The 24,030-nt window shown below is 39.8% G+C and overlaps 1 protein-coding gene across 1 annotated transcript in view; it reads right to left on the reverse strand.

Moving 5' to 3' along the window:
- The window catches only part of Kcnh8 (potassium voltage-gated channel subfamily H member 8), a 256,364-nt gene that overhangs the window by 62,241 nt on the left and 170,093 nt on the right, over positions 1–24,030 (reverse strand). Inside the window, exons 8-10 of the mRNA XM_036168043.1 lie at positions 18,808–19,005; positions 7,868–8,067; positions 6,799–7,048 (exon numbers count right to left, since the gene is read on the reverse strand). Coding sequence (XP_036023936.1) covers positions 6,799–7,048; positions 7,868–8,067; positions 18,808–19,005 — 648 coding nt within the window. The remainder of the gene's footprint in view (positions 1–6,798; positions 7,049–7,867; positions 8,068–18,807; positions 19,006–24,030) is intronic.

The raw sequence follows: 24,030 nt of genomic DNA on the forward strand, positions 1-24,030 counted from the left end.
CTCAATTGTACAAGAAAGAGAAGATCATTATGAGCAGAGATACTCAATTTCAGCAGTACTGAGAGAGTTGGGGCTCCATTGCTCTTTTGTTGTTGTATGCAAGATGTTAACACCTTCAAATATTGTCAAATGTCCTGTGTGGATAAACTGTTACTGGTTGTGAACACTGGTCTAGGCATCCTAGATCATCCATGTGTTCTAAGCAGCTCTCTGGAGGAATTTGGAAAATGACTTTGGACCAGTCAATTTGTCAGTCACTTTAACTATTCAGGGGGTAGTAATAACTGATTTTCCTAGGTGGAAAAAATGGCTCTGAACTTCTCAGGTCAGTGCATCAGGAAACATATTGTCTAGATTCTAGAACTTTTGGTAGTAACAGAAGTGTGATTCAACAGACTAAGGTTCTTCCATTTACTTGTGATCATGTCTCCAAGATGGACAGGGGTGAACTGGAAGGAGAAAATCTCCATCCCTCTTCTGAGTCAGGGGTAAGAGTTGAACATTTCAGGCCATGGTTTGCATATGTAACATCAGAGCATGCCTCCCAGTTGTCATGTTTTGTGACAGTGAAAGAATGTCTTTCTCCCCTTAGACAGGAAGTCAACAGACCAAAAACTAGGGTCTCACATGATGACTACTCATGGGACCAATGTATCCTAATTCCCCTTGATGTCTAGAATAATACTGCTGTCTAGAATAATTCAGCTGCCTTCTGGGAGCTAACTTCCTTGTTTGCTGATGAGCCAATATTGGACAATTTCATCTTTTATATCTTTTAAGTGATTTCAAGATTTGAAAGTACCAGGAAGGAGAAACAGCTTCCCAGGGTAAAGAAATTACTGAATTTAACTTCTGCTGTACTTTGGACACAACCATAAAGTCACCCAGAAGCCACACAAAAGACATGAAGAGACCTTTAATTCAAACTTGGGCTGAAGGTTGGAGGAACAGAAGTATTTCACAGAGAACATTAGGCACTGGTGTTAACCTGGGTTTCTAGAGAATCTCTACAAAGAACACTGTTCCCAGGGATTAACTATGATTATCTAAACTGTCTTTTTGCTATCTTGTAAGAAACTGAGGCCAACAGCTTCACAGTCCTCAATACTAAGGAGGCCATACCACTGAAATAGTATCAAGTGGGCTGGAGAGATGGTCAGCAGTTATGATCACTGGCTGCTCTTCCAGAGGTCCTGAGTTCAATTCTTAGCAACCACATGGTGGCTCACAACCAACTATACCGAGATCCGAATGCTATGCAGACACAGCACTCATATACATAAGATACATAAATAAATAAATCTCTTTTTTTTGGGGGGGGGGCGTTTCAAGACAGGGTTTCTCTGTGTAGCTTTGCGCCTTTCCTGGAACTCACTTGGTAGACCAGGCTGGAATCGAACAAACAGAGATCTGCCTGCCTTTGCCTCCTGAGTGCTGGGATTAAAGGCATGCACCACCACTGCCTGGCATAATAAATCTCTTTTTAAAAAGGGAATGTTACCAAGTAAATTGCCCCACATCCATTATTTTCTTTCATTTATAATTTTCCTCAATATAATATTTTAATTAATTATTTGGGAATTTCATACAGTGCACCCCAATCACACTTGATTCCCATTCTCCCCAGATCTACCCTCCCACCCTTGTGCCTCCTCCCCTGCAAAAAAAAACCCAGAACCAAAAACCCACCAAGTCCAATTTGTGTTGCCCACATACTCTTTGGAGCGTGGCCAAATTCCCAGTGGCGAGCCTCTTAAAGAAAATTGAGTACAACCCCCTTCCCCCACCTCCTGCCAGAAGCCGTCAACTGTGATGAGCTACACATCAGCATCTTTATAATAGTTTTTAAGGACTGTCTTCAATAGCTTCCTGTCTGGACTGTTTCTTTTTTGGGGGCGGGGGGAATGGGGTTGTCACAGAAGCCTCAATGTCTCTCATTTTCAGTTATGAGTCTGCAGTCATTGACACTGCTGCAAGATACTTCCCATAGCAGGCGGCGGCAGCACAGATCATGAACTTCCACATGGTTTCTACCTGGTCCCCAGCAGCATCAGGGATCACAGACATCAACTTGGACTCTTGCGGCAGTATGGACCAAGGAAGTCTTTGGAGTAAACTTAATCCAGAAAATGAACCATTCTTCATCTGTGGTATCTTATTGCTCAAAGTCAGGGTGATCTTGTGGCTGGGCAGTGAGTCTGCTGGCAGGATCGGAAGAGTCCCAGAACATTGTATTTCACCCTGCCCTTGGTGCTGGCCACGCCAGGCATAGCCATTATAGCCATCCTACTTGTAGTCCTTGGACAGTGGCCTCAAGCTCTCCTCCCCGCAGCATGGAGAGTCACGCTAGGGGCAGCAATTGCAGCAGAGAGGCTCCACTCTGTGGTCAGGTCTGCAGATGGCGCAGCAGCACTGGCATGGTGTGTGACGAAAGGCCAAGGCAAGCCCAGTGGTAGCCTATGCTTCTGGGTGGCCCAAGGACCAATATTACTCAGCAACGTGGTCTTTTTCCACCACTGCCACATGACCATACCAGCCTCCAACTCCACATCTCTAGTTCGGCTTCTCTCTGCTGTGATTGCTGCTCCATTATGCCACCCCCCACCCTCCCCAATTCCACGAAATCACTTTTTAAAAGCATCTTCCCATAATACCTGCCTTCTTTTAGTTGTTCCTTGAAGCCTCCATGGGTCTTTCAGGTTCCTCAGAGCGGCTATGAGGCCCTGTGGGTACTGGCAGCTGCTGCCATATTATTTGTAATACACAAAATTCCAAGTCGTGTTCCTCACCTGGCAGCGCTTTGGCTCCAGCTTGGGTTCTGGTGGTGGTGGTGGTGGCCACAGCTCTTCCATCTAATTTCTAAATGTTTATATTTTATTGTATTCAGCATTTTTGAAATAAAATTCCTGACAAGAAACTCATAAAAGCCCATTCTATTTATCAGTGAAAGGAAACATGAAATTAATCACATATGCTTGATATATTCAGAATGTGTATGAAATAAAAAATTGAAGGTAAATTATTAAGTTCTCTCAAATATTAACTTCAAATTAATATTAGACTTAAACTTTGAAATTAAGTCTACTTTGGCAGAAGAAAACAAAACTTATTATAATCTATATTTTTAGTTTCTGGTCATGTTGTCTGGAAAAATTCAAGCCTGACCTATTGTTGTAACTAAATTTGAAATTATGTTTTCTGTATGTTTTGTTAAAAATCTACACAGTTGCTTAACAACGTAAAGTTGAAGATGGACATAAGATATAATCATAGACGGAGTAATCAGTGCAGAAACTTTACATTTGTCTATTTCGGGATGATTATCAGGATGTTGTCATGTAAAAGATTCTATTATGCCAGGGACATTTGGAGAAATGTTAAGACTTCTATACTTTCATATTTATGGTTGCTGTGGTATAACTATAAGCAGAAGAATACTGCAAACACTTAGTTAAATTTGGTACCTTGGAAAGAATTCCAGTTTTATTTTTGACTTGGTGAGTGTTCATGGAGCATGGACAATGGGTTGAGTCTCACACTGAGCTCTGGCTAGGCTTCTTTGCCTCAGTAATTGCTCTGTGGATTCCTTCCTGCTTTTGTTTTGAAATTCCTGAACTATTGTCTTAACTACTCCAGGTCTTAGTATCCTTATTTCTGAAAGAAAAGAGTGATTTCTCTGCCCACTGTGGGTTATAGGTAGTCTCCATCTTTTCAGAGCTGGTCTTTGAGGATCAATAACAATAACAAAAAGGGATATTAATTACATAGAGGAAGATAAATATCATCTGCCAAGACACTGCTTATCACTCATTGCCATTTTCTGCCTTCATGAGAAATTCCTGGGACAAGTCTCTCCAGGTATCAGATCTGGAAATGCTTTTGTGTGCCAATTGGAAGATGGTGTTGCTTTAGCTCTTATATAAACACTTCTTCTCACAAGACCGCTAGTTCATTTCAGTGGTAGAATGAATTCATTAAGTAACTAGAGACGAAAGATGAAGCTGTATGTGCTGTGGGATAATGCAGTGTAGGTTGAATGAGCTGCATAAAATAAAATTATGATTAAGAAAGTTACATCATTCCATTGACATGTTAACCTTGGATCTTCACTTGTCTGTGGCATCATACCAGAGTTTAGAATGATCATGGGACAAGCTGAACTTATACCAGTTTTGATACAGACATGGTGGGAGCAGAGCAGTGAAATACCATCATAAAATCACAATTTATGGAGTAATTTGGAGCATGGAGCAAAAGAGCAATTGAGTAAATCTTTCAGCAATAAGTAATTTTTAAAAACAAGAATTATTAATATTGGATCATGTTTTATAAGCTATAGCAGTGACATAGAAGCCATTAAATTTGCACCTTTTTGCTCTAATATCATGGATTATACTTTCATTTTTCATTCCTAAAACTGTTGCTAGTCACCAAATTAAAAAATGGACAATAATTAAAAGAAAAGCCTGACTATTTTTAAATGTTCTGTTATGTCTGCTTGTATGTATGTCATATCTGAAAAAATGGCCAGATGCTCTCAAAAGTAGGCTGTGTCAATAAGAGAATCAGCAGGCTATAAAAGTTTCAGTGGCACTAGGGAAACCCATGGGGAAATAGAATTTAAACAATGTTTTGGAAGCAAATTAGAAATCATTGTCAATTCTAAGCCAGAATTACAAAATGGTAGAAGGACTGTTCTTCAACTTTGCAAGTCAAGAAGAGGGAGAGTCCCATGTAGGTTCCCCAGCTGTGAATGTGGGCGACAGTTGTGTGGCTTGAGCTGTTTGTAGGGCCCCTGGCAGTGGGACCAGGACTTATCCCATGTGCATAAGCTGGCTTTTTGGAGCCCATTCCCTATGGTGGAATATCTTGCTCAGTCTTGATGCAGGGAGCAGGGGCTACATCCTGCCTCAACTTGGTATGCCAGACTTTGTTGACTACCCAAGGGAGGCTGTTCCCTCTTTGAGGAGTGGATGGGGGGTAGGACTGGGGGGAGGTGGGGTCCAGAGAAGGGGAAGGAGGGGGAAGTGGGATTGGTATGTAAAATGAAAAAAAAATTAACCAAAAAGAGATAATCAAAAGAAGAAGATAGAGGGACTGTTTTAGCATCTTCTGCACTTACATAGAGGAGAACATCACAGAAGGCTAATAAAAACTGAGCCAAATCTTGAAGGGCAAGCCCCACCCTTCCGCTGTTAGTGAAGCTGAAGTTCACAGGAAGCGGTGAAGGCTGCAGCCACAAGCTTCTGATTCACTCAGTCACCAGCTAGTTCCTTTTAGTTGATGCAGTCACAATGTCATAGTCTATTAGCTATGCTGTAGCATAATGCGGCTAAGGTATGACTTATTTCTGATGGTTCTGGAGTTGAAAAATCCAAGGTGAAGGCTTTGGTAGGTTCGATGTATAATAAAGGCCAACTTTCTCTTTCTTACCTACTGACTTATTGTGATATCGTGGCAGAAAAAGCCAAGTGGTTCTCTGAGGCTTCCACTTTGGAAGGAACTAATTATGTTCTAGGTTCCCACATCCTAATTCCATTTTGCCAAGGACTGGGTTTCAGGAGATGAATTTAGAAAACACATTCAGATCTGACAAGATTTCAGGACTTGATAATGGACCTAAGGCACTGGTTTATATTTGGGACTCAAGAATTGTCACTTCTCTTTTCTAAAATATAATCTGTCTGAAAGCTCACCACCTCAGTAGCAGACTGACAGAGCTTACATAAAATGATATATATTCTTTAGATAAGGAACAGGCAGTGGCCTACCATTATGGAATCAGAACATGCTTCTATATCTGTGTCTATATTCTGTGAAGGTTTAAACATCTCATGTGTCAAAGTACTTTGTAAGACATTGTTCACAAATCAGTTTCTTAGAAAATTAGAACAAAAAGTGCTGTGTTAACCATTTACTGACATGATTTTAGACATTGCTGTATTACATCACAGTTTAAAAGGTACCTGGGATTCATCTGATGCTCAACCTCCCCACACCCTGGGCAAATTTTCCATCTTGTCCTTCTCTTGAATTTAAACCCAATAAAGGCAAAACTTCTAGCAATTTCTGTAACCCACATTCTTAGTGCTCAGACCACTGTCCAGTTCACTGCCATCCTCAGTAAGAGTTGGATGAATAAACAAATGAAAGTGAATTCGAAAAGAAACTCATAAAGTTGAGAAATGATTTTTTTCCAGATTAGCCCACATAGCATTTTCTGACAGCTACCCTTTATATTTCAATGAAAAACAATTATGTCTAGTATTTGAAGTCAACATCATGGCACAGAGTTTTCACAGTTAGTTTTCTTTGAGGAACTAAAAGGAGCTTGCGTCACCCTAGCAGTATTAGGTTAATGGCAGTGATGAAATTTGTTCTCAAAGTTAAGTTATTTTTTTGCTCTATTTATGGCACAGATAAAAATTCTAATGTTCTTGGGACTGGATCTTCACAAAATACAGAAATTCTCCACACAAAACGAGCTGCTATTCCATAGGAGGCTGTACGCATTGTGATTAGAAATCAGAAAGACTTTACTATACATGGAATCTGGGTACAGTTAACTAAGAGGACATTTACTCACTTCTAAAATGAAGATTATATTTATACTGCCTGAACTTGGTTCATATAAAATTCATGATATGGTATGTATAACACTTAAGTCAATTGAACCCAATAAGGAGTCATACATGTGTCTGTAATTTGCCAACTTCCTTACTAATTATCACCTCTTCCCTACTTTGTATTCCTCATACTCCAGAGTAAAATTTCAGAGAGTTTTCAGCCCAAACCTACCTAGAATAGCCAATACCATGCTGTCTTTAAGAACTTCCATGGAGCCTGAGCACACAAAATAGATGGCCTGCAGAGCATCTCCCTGGCGCAGCAGATACTCTCCTGGAGCACAGAATGATGTTTTGATGTGAAGAGACAGAGACCTAAGGCAGCCCCGACTGGCACATTCAAACAGGGACAGCTGTAAGATCTCCTTGTTTAGATGCATTGTGATGTCAGAACGTAGCTCATCTGGAAAGTCTTTCAAAAGCTGTTGGGGAGAGGAAGGGAGAAAGAAAAGTGTGGCAAGTTGGGGCTAGTCAATGACTTTGCAAGACACCATGGTTGATGTATTTTCTGAGATTCCTCTGTACAATCTCCAGGGCTATATAGTGACAATGACCTTAATTATGTATCACCAAATAATAAATAATAAACCGGATAATAATAATAATAATAATAATAATAATAATAATAATAATAGTAGTAGTAGTAGTAGTAGTTATTATTGATAATAAACCTGGAGAATTTTTTTTTAATTCTAAAGTATCCTGTTAGGAAGGCTTGTGACACTTCTGTCAGGAGTCCTGTTGCGGATAGATACAGGGGCTTGGACCCACTGGCCTTTCTCAATGTATCATCATCATATGCAGAGATCAAAGCTTAAAATACTTGTTACTAAGTTTCAAATATGAGAGAAAATGTGCTATTTACCTTTCAGTGTTTGGCTTACTTCATTTTAACTTTATGGATCATGGCACCAAGTTTACATTGAGTAATCACCCAACATTATGACATTAAACTGTCTTAAGGATGAATACTTTCAAAAAACACAATGAGAAGGAAAATAAATCCATTTCATTGAATAAACTAGTAGAACATTATAAAACTATCATCACAGAGTGGCTTTGTAAAAACATCAGTCTTAATGCATAAAGGATTGTAGGATGTAGGCCCATGATGGCAAAGACAAAGATAGAAAAAGGCTGGTAAATGTGTCCCTCTCTTATGCCTACATTAGAACACCATCCCTTTACTTGACAATGTGTGATTTCTGCCTGATAATGTCAAAATAAGAAATGCACATTACCTCATTTGAATCTATTCCATTGTTGACTGACCAGGTTGTCTGAAAATACTCAAGCATCCTCTGTTTGAGCTGCTGAGGCAGGTGATGCACACGGATGAAATCCTTTAGGTCCTTGGTTCTAGTGTGATACAGACTCCATCTGGAGTACATCCTCTGTATGATGGCAGTCACATTTCCAAACACCAAAGCATGCATCAGAGCTAGAGAGCACAACAGAACACAGGATAGTAAGACAAAGGCCCCTTGTACATGTAAGTCTAGTTTATAGATGGATTAGAGTAAAGCATGCTTATGTGGCCATACTGATATGATTGCTTTGCTAGGAAGATATGTGCACAGCCACTCTGTTGTAAGATCACTCAATCCTCAAGCAGTCATTTTCCCTTCCCATGTCTTGATCCAAGTAAAAATTGCTTTAAAATAATAATAATAATACATGAAGGAGACCCTTTGACACACATGCAGTCTCTTAGATGTCATGTGGATCTGAAAACCTTTACTTTGAATTCTACCAGCGTAAGTATTTATTTCTGTAGCTACACATAGTCTAGTAGCTATGATACAATTCTATCAATACTTTCAAAGGATAAGCTACAAACTTACAGTTAATTATTGTGTTTCACAAACAGATCTGCTTAAAAGACAAGTCTATGAAAATAACTGGGTAGCAATTTTTGAAATTTTAGTCTCACAGGCCAAAATCATCACTTTAAAGTCTTGAGACATAGCTCAGTGGCATAGCACTCACTTAACTCATGTATGGCCAGGGTTTGAATCTATGAACCACAAAAATAAGTAAGTAAATAAAAATAGTAACAGAATATTAAAACTTGTGTATTTACATTACTGTTAATCTTAAGACAATTGTTATAAATGTAAGGATTCCCTGATAAGTGGGAAACTGAGGTGATTATGAGTTCAATTCTCAGACTCACCTCAGCTTTGCAAGCACTTTAATCTTATGGGAGAAAGCTCAAAATCTGAGACCATGAAAGACACAAAATAGTGTACTCAAGCACAGACTTGATGTAGGTGCTGTGACTGTCCTGGTAACCAGCCCACCTATGTGCACAGGGGTCCTTGTTTCAGTGAGGCTGGTCACTCAGCTGGTGCTTGTTTTGCTTTCGTTTCTCCTGCTACAGTAAAATATCCTGTCCAACAGCAATGAATGGGAGAAAGGAATTCACTTCAGCTTACAATTACAAACTGCAGTCCATCATTGTGGGGAGACCAAGGCAGGAATTTCAAAGAGCTTGTTACCTCACATCCATAGTCAAGAGCAGAAAACAGCGAATGCATACATGATTGCTTGCACGCTTGATTTCAGCACTCATATGGAGTTCAGTTCCTCCTCCCTAGAGAGTGGTACCATTCACAGTGGGCTGGGTCTTCCCACATGGATTAACAAATCCTCCTAACATGTGTTCACAATCCAACCAGATCTAGACAATTCCTCTCTGAGACTCTTTTCCCAGGGGATTCTGGCAGATAAGCCAATCCATGTCTAAAACAACTATTAGAGTTTGACAAGATACACGTGTTTGTTCACCAGAACTATGGGGTCAATGGGAAGGGATGAAGAGGGTTGTTTTTTATAGAGAGAATCACAGTTAGAGGACTAAGTTTGCCTTCTAGTAGTTTTTTCTGTTTTTGGAAGTAGCTGGAAACAAGGCAGAAAAGACACTGTAGGATTTTGCATCTCATAGTGATTGGCAGAATGGAACGAGAATGGTTTGTATAGCTACCAGTAGATGACTCAAGGCTCAGCTTTACCTAGGGCTATGGAAAGAGAAGACAGAAGAGAGCCTGGGTTCTTATACTCACAGGCAGATCAGTTCACAGTGACATTAGATTTGATCCCTGGGCCCTACCCTGAAATAGAACATAGATGAGGTAAGAAGCACAGGTTCTGTAAAATCTCCTGTTTCAGTCATTTTTGCCTTAAAGGGGGACTACAAAAATAATAGCACATCTGTGAGGGTCCTGGTACCATAATGTCAGTATGGAAGGAACAGCAGTAAAAGTTTCCTGGCACCAAACTGTGAGCTCTGTAAACATGTAAAGACATGAACAAACCTATCCTCCTGAATATTTCAGGACAGCCCCAGTTCATTATTCCCTCAGTCACCAGAAATTACCAAATGCCGATGTATAAATTCCATTCTAATCTAATGTTTGGTCTAAAATTCTGCAGCAAGTTATATATCATAATTTTTATAGAATAATAGCCACCATGCCTATAAAGTCACATTTTAATGTCAAAATCTTAGCATTTTGCAGAAGTTACTTGAGTAGAGTTAAATTTGCAACTTCTATCCAGGAAGCAATGTAATACAGCTGAGAGAATAGAATTTGTGCAATCAGACAAATCTAGATCTAAAGCCCACCTTTCCTTTTCCTAATTGTGTGAATGTGCCAAGTTAAATCTCTTTTTAAAATGGTAAAATATTAGAGTAGGGCTATTCTTGAGATGGCTATTGCTTGCCATGGAAGCCTTTCATCCCATGTTTGATACAGAAACCCTTGTAAACTGTAAGGAGTGAACCAATTGCACAAATTTGTCTCCTGATCTTTACACACATGCTGCAATATAAGCATACACACATACATAGAATACTAATAAGTAAACATTAAAAAAATAAAATGTCTCCATTAAAAATATCTGATGTCTGAAGCCTGGAAGGAGGGGACTGGACCTGCCTGTACTGAATCCACCAGGTTTAAATGAATCCCCAGGGGAGTCTTATCCCTGGAGGAGATGGGAATGGAGGGGAGGGGATGGGGGGAAGATAGGGGTGGGGTGGGAGTGGGGAGGACAGGGGAACCCATGGCTGATGTGTAAAATTAAAACACAAATATAAAAATAATAAAAAAGAAACAATAAAAATGGTGAATTAAAAAAAAAATCTGACGTGGCCCCATTTCCCTTATACATTAAATAGACAGGCTATTATCTTAAGTAGAGGGCTATTCTGAGCTATAAACTATGGAGTACCCCAGTCTGTGTAGAAGTATCTAGTACATGTATGAAGCAGGAGTTGTTCATGTTAGCCTTTTCCTTGAAAGTGCAAAATATTAAAAATGTCAGTGCACTCAGGAAGTAAGATTTGGGGAAAGGATTTAAGATTTTGCTGGGAACTCTTTAAGAGTTATATCACTCTTGGTAGAAATCATTTCTTGATTAAAGAATTCAAGATATATTTAACTAGTGTTTACTGCATGCAGGCACACATAAGAATACAAAAGCAGAATGCTTCCCAAATGTCAAAAAACATCTAAAGGAAAATGAATAGTCCTTAACAACTTTCTGGTGTGTGGCTTTGTGGATTCTAAGCACAACAGCTCAGTGGCTTAAATATTTTACTTGGAAGAAAAGATATTTACTTGCAAAAAAAATTCACTGAAGAAAAGAACTGATTATGTTCCAAGTCAAAGAAATTAGACACAGATCCAGGCTCTGCTAATGAGCTTATAGGCAAAGCTTGGACTCTCTGCTATCTTTAACTGTGTGTGGTAGTCTTCTTCCAGAGAATAAATCAAGTGCAGAGAATAAGCCTATTTCATTTATTTTAACACTGCCTTTTTAAATTATCTGTATGAATTTAACTTTGCTTTGCTTAATTATAATGTGTAAAGTGCTTAACTCAGAGAAGTAATACATTCAGACCATTTAACATCCTAACTGTACACTATCAATAAAATAAATTACTGGATTAATTGTAGCGTTTATAAATGTTGTTGGAAGGATCTCATCTGTTAGAGTCACCACAATTTCAAAGTCTTATTTCTGCATAGGAACACTTCTAAATTAAGAATTCAAAACATAAAACCCTAGCTCTCAGTTTTTTTCCCCCCTAAGTTATTATGGCCTTTTGGGCCACTGATGCTCACTCTGTCATTCTGTCTTGTCAGAAAGTGTGTGTGTGTGTGTGTGTGTGTGTGTGTGTGTGTGTGTGTGTAAGTGTCAGGCAAAATCTTTCCATCTGCTGTGAAAGTTTGACTCAAAAACTGTATCTAGGTCAGTTTGGAAATTATTGATCACTTTCCCCTCTCTCAGAAAATTTGATATATATATATAATTCTTGAGTGCTACACCTGCTTGCTGAGTATGTTGGAGGCTCTTTTCATTTGTGTGGGAGTTTTGCATGAAATGCATTCTGTAAAATTTTATCTCAGTATCGGGTCTTTGAAAGAACCTTCCCAACTGTGGTTTCAGGGAAAGGTAAATAGGTCTCAGAGGAAACAAAAACCACTATAGTCTGGCACTGACTTTTGCCTTTTCTTTCTTCTCCTTTCTCTTCCACTGTTCTCGTTCCTTCCTTGAACTTGGGCACCAATGCTTTCCCATGCACAATATTATTGTGGATGCTTTTAACAGCTATTTTACTGTGATTGCATAGTCTGTACAGGGGTTCCTTTCTCTTAATAGGAAAGGAGGCCAGAGCTCAACTTTCAGATAACCTTGTTATTTCCTGTCTTTTCTCCCTCCTTCTCATTGACATGGAATTTTCCATTCTCAACTAACTGTCCTGGGTTAATATTGAGTTGTGGATGTCAGAAAGCAGAGGAAACAAAATAAGAATGATTTCTTGAAGGATGAATTTAAATGTTTCAAAGACATCTTAAGAATGGCATGAACTTAAGGAATTACATTTAAGATCAATAAAATCATGACAGGGAGTGTTGAGTTGCCAGATCAAAAAGAAGTGTGAAAATAATGCTCCATTGGAACTACACATGTCTCAATTGTGAGCCAACTTCACAGGAAACTTTATCCAGCCATCAAGGCTGAACTGATTGGCCCATCAACTCAAGCAAACTTATCAGTTAACTCCAGTCAGTTAGTACTAAGTTTTAAAGAAAGATTTTCAAAATTATGAAAAAAATCATCTGTTTAGTGTCAACAATAATATAAGGAGCTTTATTAATTATTTCAGAAAAAAAGATACATTAAAAACTACATTTTGGTCATGCATTATGCATAATCCTGAATTTTTACATACTACCAGTTTTTCTAATGTGTATTACAATAGGAAATATGCTAAAGAAGCCAGGTAACAGGTCTCTGATCTGATTGAACACCTGTATTTGTCAATAAGCTGTGACCTTGAAGGGCAGCATTTGTCCACAGACATCTCTGTTGCCAACCATCTAGCTTGCTTGGCATCATTCCCATGTACCATAAATATTTATTGAGTTAAATGAATCAGTTGCAACTCTGTAGTGTCATTTATAGTTTTATAACTGAAAACAAGAAGCTAAAAATTTTATAACTGGTTCAGAAAATTCATGCCCACTTTCCTTGGAAATGGCAGCCCTTTGAAATCTTAGGTCCTTGTGGTTATCATCCACATGTCAGACAAAATTACTTTCTTCAATCATTTGGATCATCTCTGTTAATATAAACTAAAACCAACCTCATATGAAAAATAAGGATTTGACTCTTTTCCTGAGCTCTTATTCTCACTTGATAGCTACATTATTTTTAGCTTGCCTGCCCTAAGTTTATAAGGTAAAACTAAAGTAATACACACACACACACACACACACACACACACACACACACACACACACACACAAACATAGAGAGAAAGATGCCCAATGCTGCATGCAAAACTCAATGAGATTTCCCAAAGTGATCATGAGTATGGAGTGGCTTTTCAGATCAGTAACGCATTCTGTAAGGCTCATGTCTTTCAAAGCCATCAACCACCCTTCTCACCAAAGGTAGTTACACTCACAAAACAAATTGCAACCAATAAACTGATCAAAATTTTGAACTTTTTCTACCCACAATCATACAGGATGCAATCAGCTTCTCTGCTCAGCATTGAATTTGTGATTCATCTATACCTTTGCAGAATAGTTCATCTAGTTCTTAGTGATATAACTGTCTCAAGTTACTCATTTATTCTGTTAATGGCATTTCCTGCTGGATATTCTGAAAATTACTCTTCTATAGGTAACTTCTCTTCCTCTTCCCTCATCTTCTCTTCTTTCCTTCCCCACTTCCTCCATGATTCCCTCCCTCCATTCTCTCCTCCTCCACAGAATCTTGGTACCATGATGTTTTGACTCATTGATCCAAAATAGTAGAATTGATGACAATGTATTGAAACCTAAGAAACCAAGATGCAAAGAATACTCATCCACACACATAAACATGCACACATATGCATGGTTAGGCATACACACACACACACACACACACACACACACACACACACACACACTTCTACTGGCTATATACATGGAAGGGGCATCATTGGGTCACAGAGTACAGGTGTATTCATATTTGATAAATGTTGATAACGTGATTACTGACTGGATAGAAATGCCCACTAACAGCACAGAAAGCCTGAAGCATGGATTCTCTCTCAAAGTACAGAGGGCTTCAGTGTTTTCAAGCATGTAGTTCTTATGAGTGCAACATGTGTCTGCTTCTGGTTTACATCTCCATGAATGACACTGGGCAGTGTTTTTACAAGCCTGTTGTTAACTCAAATGTTGAAAATCTTTCCTTGAAACAATTTTTCAAATGTGTTTTAATTTTCCCATATGGATCAGTATACTTTTATGAAAATATCTCAGAAAGCAGCTCTTTCATGGCAATCTGTGCAAATACCCAAACTCTTGTAGTTTACTCTTCAAGCTCTTCGTATGTATTCTGATAAGGAGAGACGCTGAAGTTCAATTTATAATTCTTTGTAAAGACAATGAGGCATCTATGTCATATTTTAGAAACACTCGGAAAATTCGAGTTAATGAGAAAATGGTCTCATGCTGTCCTATTGCTTATTCTTTCAAGTTTATCTCACAATCCCATTTGTAATTAATTTTCATGCTGTTTATTAGGGGTCCAAGTTACCTTTAACAAGTAGCTACATGTTGGATACAACAACACTTACTTTAAAAAACATTATTACGGGGTTGGGGATTTAGCTCAGTGGTAGAATGCTTGCCTAGCAAGCGCAAGGCCCTGGGTTTGATCCTCAGCTCCACATTAAAAAACAACAACAACAACAGCAAAAAACATTATTACTTCATTTATCTGTCTGTCTGTTTGCCTTTATGTATGTATGTATGTATGTATGTATGTATGTATGTATGTATCTATCTATCTATCTATCTATCTATCTATCTATCTATGTATATGTAAGTATTTGTATGTATATTTGGGTCCGGATGTGAGTGTGAATGTACCATAGTGTATGAGTGAATGTCAGAGAACATTTTGTGGGAGTCACTTTTCTCCATCTACCATGTGGGTTTCAAGGATTGAATTCAAGTTTTCAGCCTTGGAAGCAAGCACCTTTGTCTGTTCCCAATAACACTCATTGACCATCAATCTTCCTTGAACTATAGTCTAGAGTCAGTCATGTCATATCTGAAGTGATCACATAGACGTGGGCCTTATTCTAAACTCCCTTCAATGTCATCAGCTCACTAGTGAGCTTTTTACCCCAATTCATATTTTCTTAATGACTATAATTTCCCAATATGTTGTTACTTGGAATGCAGAGTTTTCTGTGTACTTCCACAGAATTCTAGTTAAAAAAGTTTCTTCCATAGTTGAAGTTTCTGTATTGTTTTTAACCTATATTGTGATTAAATGTTACTAGTAGATATGCATACAATTGATCTTTTCTTTTCTTTTTCTTTCTTTCTTTCTTTTTGGTTTTTCAAGACAGGGTTTCTCTGTTTAGTTTTGGTGCCTTTACAATGAACTTACAAACTATCTCAACCTTTTGAATTACTTATATTTTCAAGGTTCTTGTAGGTTTTTCTATGTATGAAATTTTAAATAATTTTGCTAAATTTCTTTACTGTGCATTTTAAAATATTTTCCTATATATTGCTTATGTTTACATTCCATAATTATAGATACTTATGTTGAATATATATGTGGATATCAACATGGGAATTTTTTTGATTGATTTATTTTATTTTATATGCATGAATGTTTTGTTCTTGTGCATGTCTGTGGTACCATATGCATGCCTGGTGCCCACAGAGGTCAGAAGATGTCATTGGATCCCTTGGAAGTGGAGTTATAGATAGTTGTGAGCCACCATGTGCTTGATGGGAATCAAACACAAGTCCTTTACAAGAAGAGCAGGTGCTCTTAACAGCTGAGCTGTCTCTCCAGGCTCTTAAAATATAATTCTATCCATGTGCAAATTATAAAACATGTGACACTTCTGAAGAGATTTTGGAGCAGGGAGTTTTGATCTTCCTAGGTGGGTTCACTTTCACTCGGCAGTGGTGTAGCTCTGACTTAGGCAGTCATTTGGTGTTTGCTGTTCCCTTTGTCCTCTAACATTGCTTCTGCCTACTGCAATAGTGACCATTTCTACTGTTACCAGCTTCAGCAGCTTTGTATTGGACTAGGGATTGCTAATAAGATACCCTAGGTTTAAGTCCATAGTAATATATACTTAAATTTTTAAGTTTAACCTTTTTCTTTTTAAAAATCATTTGTGTATATTTATAAAACTTAAGTAAATAAAATTAATTCATATAATATGATACAGTGGATACTTTCCCAAAAAACTGTCAGGTGTTAGTGAGTCTTGGCATTCATATTTAGTCTTTTGTGGCCTTTAGTCTAACTTAGGATATTAATATTATCTGTTTCTTAGTGCTATGAGAATTACATGAATAAAGTATACTATATTGTGAATTTTTATAATTAGTTCACAATGATGTGCAAGTAATTTGTTAATTAGGAGATATTAAAATTTGGACTTCATTTCTTTTAGCCTAGGGTAGTTTCAAAATAATAAAAAGTTATTCCCACAAATACAAATGGAAAAACCTCAAGAAATTCAACCCACTTAGGTCATTTAGCACAAGAGTAATCTATTTCTACCTGCTGTTAGGTCACCTCAAGTTCCAATGCCACTTACACGCTGCTTTTGCAACAGGAAATTTGATGAAAATCAATTTAACAAAGAATTAACAAAGTGACATTATCAAATTATGTCCCCTATATTTTGGGTTTGTGACTAGTATAGTTCCCGTGTTCAGTGAAAAGCAGGGAATAGATTATACATTGACAGTTTCTGGTCAAGGATCACTCAGGTAGGCTGGTCAAAACAGTATGCCCAGTTGTCTAACAGATTTCTCAAATGGACAAGTAAGTATCATTGAACATTTTTCCAATAGGGGAAGAAGAAACATGAGCAAGCTTTTTTTTTTTTTTTTTGGTCTTTTGAGACAGGGTTTCTCTGTATAGCTTTGCACCTTTCCTGGAACTCACTCTGCAGCCTAGGCTGGCCTTGAACTCACAAAGATCTACCTGCCTCTGCCTCTTGAGTGCTGGGATTAAAGGCATGCACCACTGCTGCCCAGCTGGGCAACCTTCAATAAGTATAAACTGTATAGTTGCAAAGTGCTTCCCATTATGTCAGGCAGAAAAAAAAAAATGGGCCATTGAGGAAAGTGGAATTATGTGAATCCTAACACTGGATGTGAACCAGCCACCATGGGTTCTGGTGAGTTGTAGCTCTTTAGAGATAAGAATTCTTGTTCTCTGCTCTCTAGGTCATAAGCATTTGGCATCAACCAGGAGCCTTTTAAAATCGCTACAGTCCCAGAATGCTGCTTCAGCATTCCTTCCAAGGAGGACTGCAGATGTTGGCCCTCCTTGCTGACTGCTTTTTAGCTTCCTCACTGATTTGGCACTAAGGATCTCCTGCTTGGTGCTGTTCAAACTCTTCATAAATTCCAACTTCCCCCTGTAAGCCAGGTCATAAGTTTCCCAAGGAAGCCTTGTGTTAAGATGCTGATTTCACTGTGGGGATGAAGACCTCTGTAAGTGCTGCATACTTTCTACATCCTATCTCATGTGACACTAACTGATACACTTTCTACTGATATTTGGGATTGAGGGCAGTAAGTGAATATAGTAAGCTAGGCTTTGGGGAAATACAGTGCTAACAAAGTCTGGTCTAAGAATGCTTACTTCACCCAGATGGATGTGTTAAAGCTTTAGGTGAGTCATTTGATAGGTCAGCAACAGTAGTATCAATCGTGGGTCAATTGAGGAGGTTCAGAAAAGAGAAATTAAGCCAAATATTTCAGTGGGGCATGGTTTTGCTGGTGGCAGAGGGCTGAAGGAGCAAAGCTGAAGTGTGGAGGTCACTGGACATATTTAAGGGAGGTGCTGGAGCTGGAGGAAGTAGGTGAAGAGGCTTAGGCAGATTAACTGTGACTTGAGGTGTGGTGGCAGCCCCAGAATACAGAGGTCTCTGGGGAGTGTCTGGAGACTGTAAACTGCACCCCAGAAGCAGGCAAAACCTTGCCCATCTTCCTGCCTATCAGTTTCTCACTGGTTCCCCCAACCAGTAGAAATGAAGTTGGCTGCCAAAGTAGAAAGGTTTGTGGAGTCACATGGCAGATTTTCATAGTGGAATATTAAAGGGAGTTTAGGGCTTATGAAAAATGGTGTAATAACATGTTGGTTGTAATAATGCTGACCCCACAGATATGCCTCAATAATTGCTCCAGTATTGCACCAAAGCACTCAGAACAAGAGATGGGACATTTAAAATAATGAAAACATGCAAATTATTTGTTCCTTAAAGTTTTTTTTTTTTTTTGAACAAGAATATGTTAAGCATCCAAAGTTTACCACACTAGTATGAGTAAAATTTGGTAACATTAACTTTTGTGGAAGTTTCTAGCATAAGCCCACAATTCAGACTTAGGGAATTCCCATGAGATAAATGATATGTGGACTCATCAACACCACTGTGGTCTCTGCTAACTTACGTGTGTACATTAAAGTGCCTGTCACTTACTTCCTAAGTAGTGCTTCTGGTTATGTTCTAGTCCAGTATGGAGCAATGTATTGTTACTGTGTTTCAGACCCAAGCAAAGCATTAGGGCATCTGGAGACTCAGTTCCTTTTCTTGCTCCAGAGTAAGGTTCCTCACCTCCAATGAGCATTGTACAGATGGAGAAGATCTTCTCTGCATCCGTGTTAGCAGACACATTGCCAAATCCAACGCTGGTGAGACTGCTAAGAGTGAAGTACAGGGCAGCGATGTAGGCACTTCGGATGGATGGGCCCCCCATCGTGTTGTTGCCATAGTACGGAGATTCCAGTCTCTTTCCCAGCTCATGAAGCCAGCCTGCAATGGAGGAAAAGGGATAGGGTTAGGACGGAAAACTAAGTCCCAGTTTAGCTCATGTGGATATCAACACATGAATAATTAATGGTGTGATTGATTAAGGGGAAAAAGAGTTAAAAGAAAATTAAAAGCACATTATATATTGTTGCTATAAAATCAGAAATATCATTTTTATTCATTGCAATACAAAATACAATAATTTGATGATAAAGTGGTTAGTGGCTGCAGAGGATGAAACAGAGAGCTTAGCAACTGTGAGTGGCACACATGTCCATGAAACTCACTTGCTGTTTTAAAGGAGCATAAGGGCAGGATGGTGTTTTGTTTTATTTGTTTGTCTGGTGCTGAACTAGAAATAGCCTTGTCTACCTAGAGAGTCACTCCACCGCTAAAGCTACACCCCATTCCTGAGTACATGCTTTAAACCCTACATGATAAACAGCTTCACACAAAGGGCCTTTACTCCAGTTGAGTAAAACCCTCTCCATTTTTTAAATTCAGTGATACTTGGCTACCTTCTAAGCCCCATCTGTTTGCCTTAGGCCTCCTTGTTTAACTCAGCAGCTCTCTCCAAAACTTCACTCTTTGTTAGGGGCTAGAGAGCAGGGAGCCTGGACATATTAAGTGGTACTGGAAGAGAATTTGATACCCCACAATGGTTTTAGGATATAGTGTAACATTATCAAGGAAGATGTTTTAAATATGCCTAGTTATGCCTGGGCGGTGGTGGCACACGCCTTTAATCCCAGCACTCAGGAGGCAGAGGCAGGCAGATCTCTGTGAGTTTGAGGCTAGCCTGGTCTATAAAGCAAGTTCCAGGAAAGGTGCAAAGCTACACAGAGAAACCCTGTTTTGAAAAACCAAAGAAAAAAGTCTAGTTATTATAACTCAATTATATTGTCATGGAATTATAAAACTTTATTAACAAAACTGAGAGAATAGTATGTATAATGCTGGTATCATCTCAATGGAAACACAACACAAGACCACTTTAAAATATTTTATTGACCTAGGCAACTACCCAGGGCTAGTGAAGTTATAGATCTGAAGTTATGGATATTGGAGGAGAAGCTATAACTACCACTTTAATAATCTAGTATAACCCCAACTGCATTCTAAGTATTTGTCCTTATACCTACAGCAAGTGTAGTCCTCGTCCCTCCTCAAGGAAACTTCTCTTTGCAACAGATGTAGACCATTACAGAAAACGGAAACCAATCAATATGCAGTTATGGAGCCTCATCCCAAAGAATACATTTACAATACAATGCCTGCATGTAAGGCTCAGGGGTCATTGCAGAAAAGAGGGCAGAAAAACTGTAAGATCCAGAGTATGGGAGAGTTTTCTGTGAAACTGCCAAAATATGAGCAGGACAAGGACAACAATAGTTATAACCAAAGCGGATGAGGGAAGTACATGGGGCCTCATTCCTACACAAAGAACTCTATAACCAAAGCAGCCCATAGGGCCTCATTCCTACACAAAGAAAGAACTCTATAACCAAAGCGGATGAGGGAAGCCCATTAGGCCTCAGTCCTACACAAAGAACAATGAGCAACTAAGCAATGCTAAGTAGGAGAACTAGGCTTCTCCAGGGAAAATCACACCAAAGGGTTACCCAATACTTAAGGGTCAGCCCTGAAGACACATGCATATAAGTAATGTTTGTAGGGAGTCACCATTCTAAGATGGCACCGACTTCCTGACAGCTTTGCTGTAAACAACTCCATATTTGGCTGTGCTTGCTGGGCTGCGCGCCTCGATGCTTGCGCATGCGCGTATATGGTAATTTGGCCTTATGTCCTCAGCCTATCCCGTGGCTCCCCGTGCTTGCATTCTGGTGGGATCCAATCACAGATTGACCCGTTCGCATGGTTCCCTATATAAGCAGCTGCCTTTTGGTTCTTGGGGCCCCTCACCTCCCGCTCTCCCTCAATCAAGAGGCGCTCCAATAAAGTGTGATCTGAGAAGAATCCTCGAATGGTGGTCGTTCTTCCTCGCTGGTCGAGGAGCTCGCTGCAGCTGGTGCCGAAACCCGGGAAACTCGGACACCGGGAAACTCGGACACCGGGAAACTCGGACACCGGGAAACTCGGACACCGGGTGAGGGGTCAGGGGATTCAGAACTCAACACATGGAGCGGCGAAATCCCAGGTAAATTGGGAACCTGCGACAAAAGCAGGGTTAAAGGAAATCCCAGGTAAATTGGGAACCTGCGACAAAAGCAGGGTTAAAGGAAATCCCAGGCAAATTGGGAACCTGCGACAAAAGCAGGGCTAAAGGAATTCCCGGGTGAATTGGAAACCTGCGACAAAAGCGGGGAGGTTTTTGCTCTTCTCTGCAGACAAAGAGAGAGCAGGTCGAGCTGAAAGTGAAAGTGAAAGCTAGGAGGATTTTGCTCTTCTCTGTAGGCAAAGAGAGAGTGAAAGTGAAACATTGTTTAAAAGGTTGAAAAGTTTAGACATGGGCGCTTCTTCATCGTACCCAATTTTTCTGGCTCTTAAGGAGCTACTGTATTAAAAAAATTAAAACTAAAGAAGAGTACCTTAGAGAGATTTTTGCAGGAATGTGACATCCTTGTCCCATAGTTTGCCATTTCTGGAAGCCTCATGATATCCTCCTGGGAGAAACTGGGAAAGGATCTAGATTTTGCTTTTGAACAAGGGACACTTAAGAGTGGGGTAAGACCAGTCTGGGAATTGGTAAGAGACTGTCTTGAGTATCAGCGTTACAGTGAAGTGGTAGAGAATGGTCAGACAGTCAGAACTGAGTTACACCTAGCCTGTCCAGTATTCCAGGATCCACAGGGACAGCGGTATCATGAGCCTTTAGATTTTAAGGTAATAAAATCCTTGGCTGAGTCTGTGCGGACCTACGGGATCACAGCTTCTTTCACTGTAGCCCAGGTGGAGGCCTTAAACAGGTACTGCATGACACCCAATGATTGGAGCGGGCTTGCACGTGTGTGCTTGAGCCCAGGCCAATACTTAGATCGGAAGGCCTTCCTGATTGAGTTTGCTAATGAAGAGGCTGTGGCCAATAAGAGCAAATTGACACCCTTTGGCAGATTGCCCAGCTTGGCTGTCAATAGAATTATGCTGGGTTGTGTGTGACTAGTATCCAGTATGAAAACTTTACCCGTGCTGTAAATCTGTCTAAACAGTTGTCCAGTTATCTTTTAGGCAATTGGACGGGAGAATTTGACAACCTGATGGAACAACTGAGGGTAGCTATCATCACGGTGAACTCGACCCAGGTGGACACCGGACTGGCGGAGGGATTAACTTCCTGGATTTCTTCTGCCCTTTCCCTGTTTAAGGAGTGGGTGGGGGTGGATATATTTTTGGCATGCTGTCTTGGAGGGTGTGTGCTTTGTCTGTGGTTGGTCTGCCATTTGCGAGCATGAACTAAAAAGGACAAGGTCATTATTACTCAGGCATTAGCCGCTCTGGAGTGTGGCTCCTCCCCTCAGATCTGGCTTTCTGCCTTAAAGAACAAATGATAAGTTCACATAGCCTTTGCACCCCTAGGACTAGTTAGTCCATTGCACTCGGGAAGGTGTGTGGATAATTATCTTGTTTACTCACCTTCGATCGGTCAACACATCATGAGGTGGGGACCTGATTGGGTGAAGTATTTGTATTGGGCACAGGATGCCAGGCTCGTGCACTGCACTTGGAGAGTAGGACGTTTTCCTTCCTTCAAGGAGAGCAAGTCCGATTGCATATGGGTCAGTACCAATATCCCATCTCTGAAAAAAGGGTACTTGAAGGTCTTATCAGAGATCGGACCTCTACTCTCTCCTGTTGCTTAATTAATAAAGAGGGGGGAGATGTAGGGAGTCACCATTCTAAGATGGCACCGACTTCCTGACAGCTTTGCTGTAAACAACTCCATATTTGGCTGTGCTTGCTGGGCTGCGCGCCTCGATGCTTGCGCATGCGCGTATATGGTAATTTGGCCTTATGTCCTCAGCCTATCCCGTGGCTCCCCGTGCTTGCATTCTGGTGGGATCCAATCACAGATTGACCCGTTCGCATGGTTCCCTATATAAGCAGCTGCCTTTTGGTTCTTGGGGCCCCTCACCTCCCGCTCTCCCTCAATCAAGAGGCGCTCCAATAAAGTGTGATCTGAGAAGAATCCTCGAATGGTGGTCGTTCTTCCTCGCTGGTCGAGGAGCTCGCCGCAAATGTTATACAGACTGAGCAGGTTGTATTTATGTATCTAAGAATGGATATGCATGTAACAGTAGTTAAAGAAAAAAGGGGTCAAGCATTTGAAACAGAGTGAGGAGGAGTATATGGGAGGACTTCGAGGGAGGAAAGGTAAGGGGAAAATTGTTTAATTATAATCTCAAAAAATGAAAAATAATACAAAAACAAAATATCTTTTAAAATCACAATTCTTATAATCACAATTAAGTAAATTAAACAATTCAGTAAGCATAAAATATTTTATTTAAAACATTTGCCATTTAAGATTTTCTATTTTATAATTTTCTCTGTGATAAGCATGCAGGCTTCATATGACTTGGGGATACTATTCACAAACAATATGTACTTCACTTAAAGGATGCCAGGAAAAGATGGAATTTTTGCTTTTTAAAAGTAGTTATAAGTTATAGTTTGTATAACTGGGTTGGGTAATTAAAGCACTAATTGGAGGAGCTGAGGATTCCTGACAGCAGGGAGCAGCTTGGTGAGAGCATCACTGCTGGTGTCCTTATCACTGGAGAAGTTTTTCCTAGCCTGCAGCTTGTGTCAGAAAGGGCTAGGAAGGGCCTACCAATGACTTGCTGGCAGTCCCCCTCCTGTCCTAGCTCAGCATTTCCTGTTCAGCAGGTGGAGGAGGGCAGAGGAACTGCCTTTAAAGGTCCCAGCTATTTCTGGACTACACTTCCAGTGAGGGCTCTTAAGATCAGCTACTGCTGGAAAAGCTTCACAGAACTACATAGCCCACCCAAGTTCTACCTGTATTGACTGAATCAGAACAGCTGCAGGAGGATTTTAAATGTTCCTAGTGGG

This window comes from Onychomys torridus, chromosome 18 (genome assembly GCF_903995425.1).
Source record: "Onychomys torridus chromosome 18, mOncTor1.1, whole genome shotgun sequence".
NCBI lineage: Eukaryota > Metazoa > Chordata > Mammalia > Rodentia > Cricetidae > Onychomys > Onychomys torridus.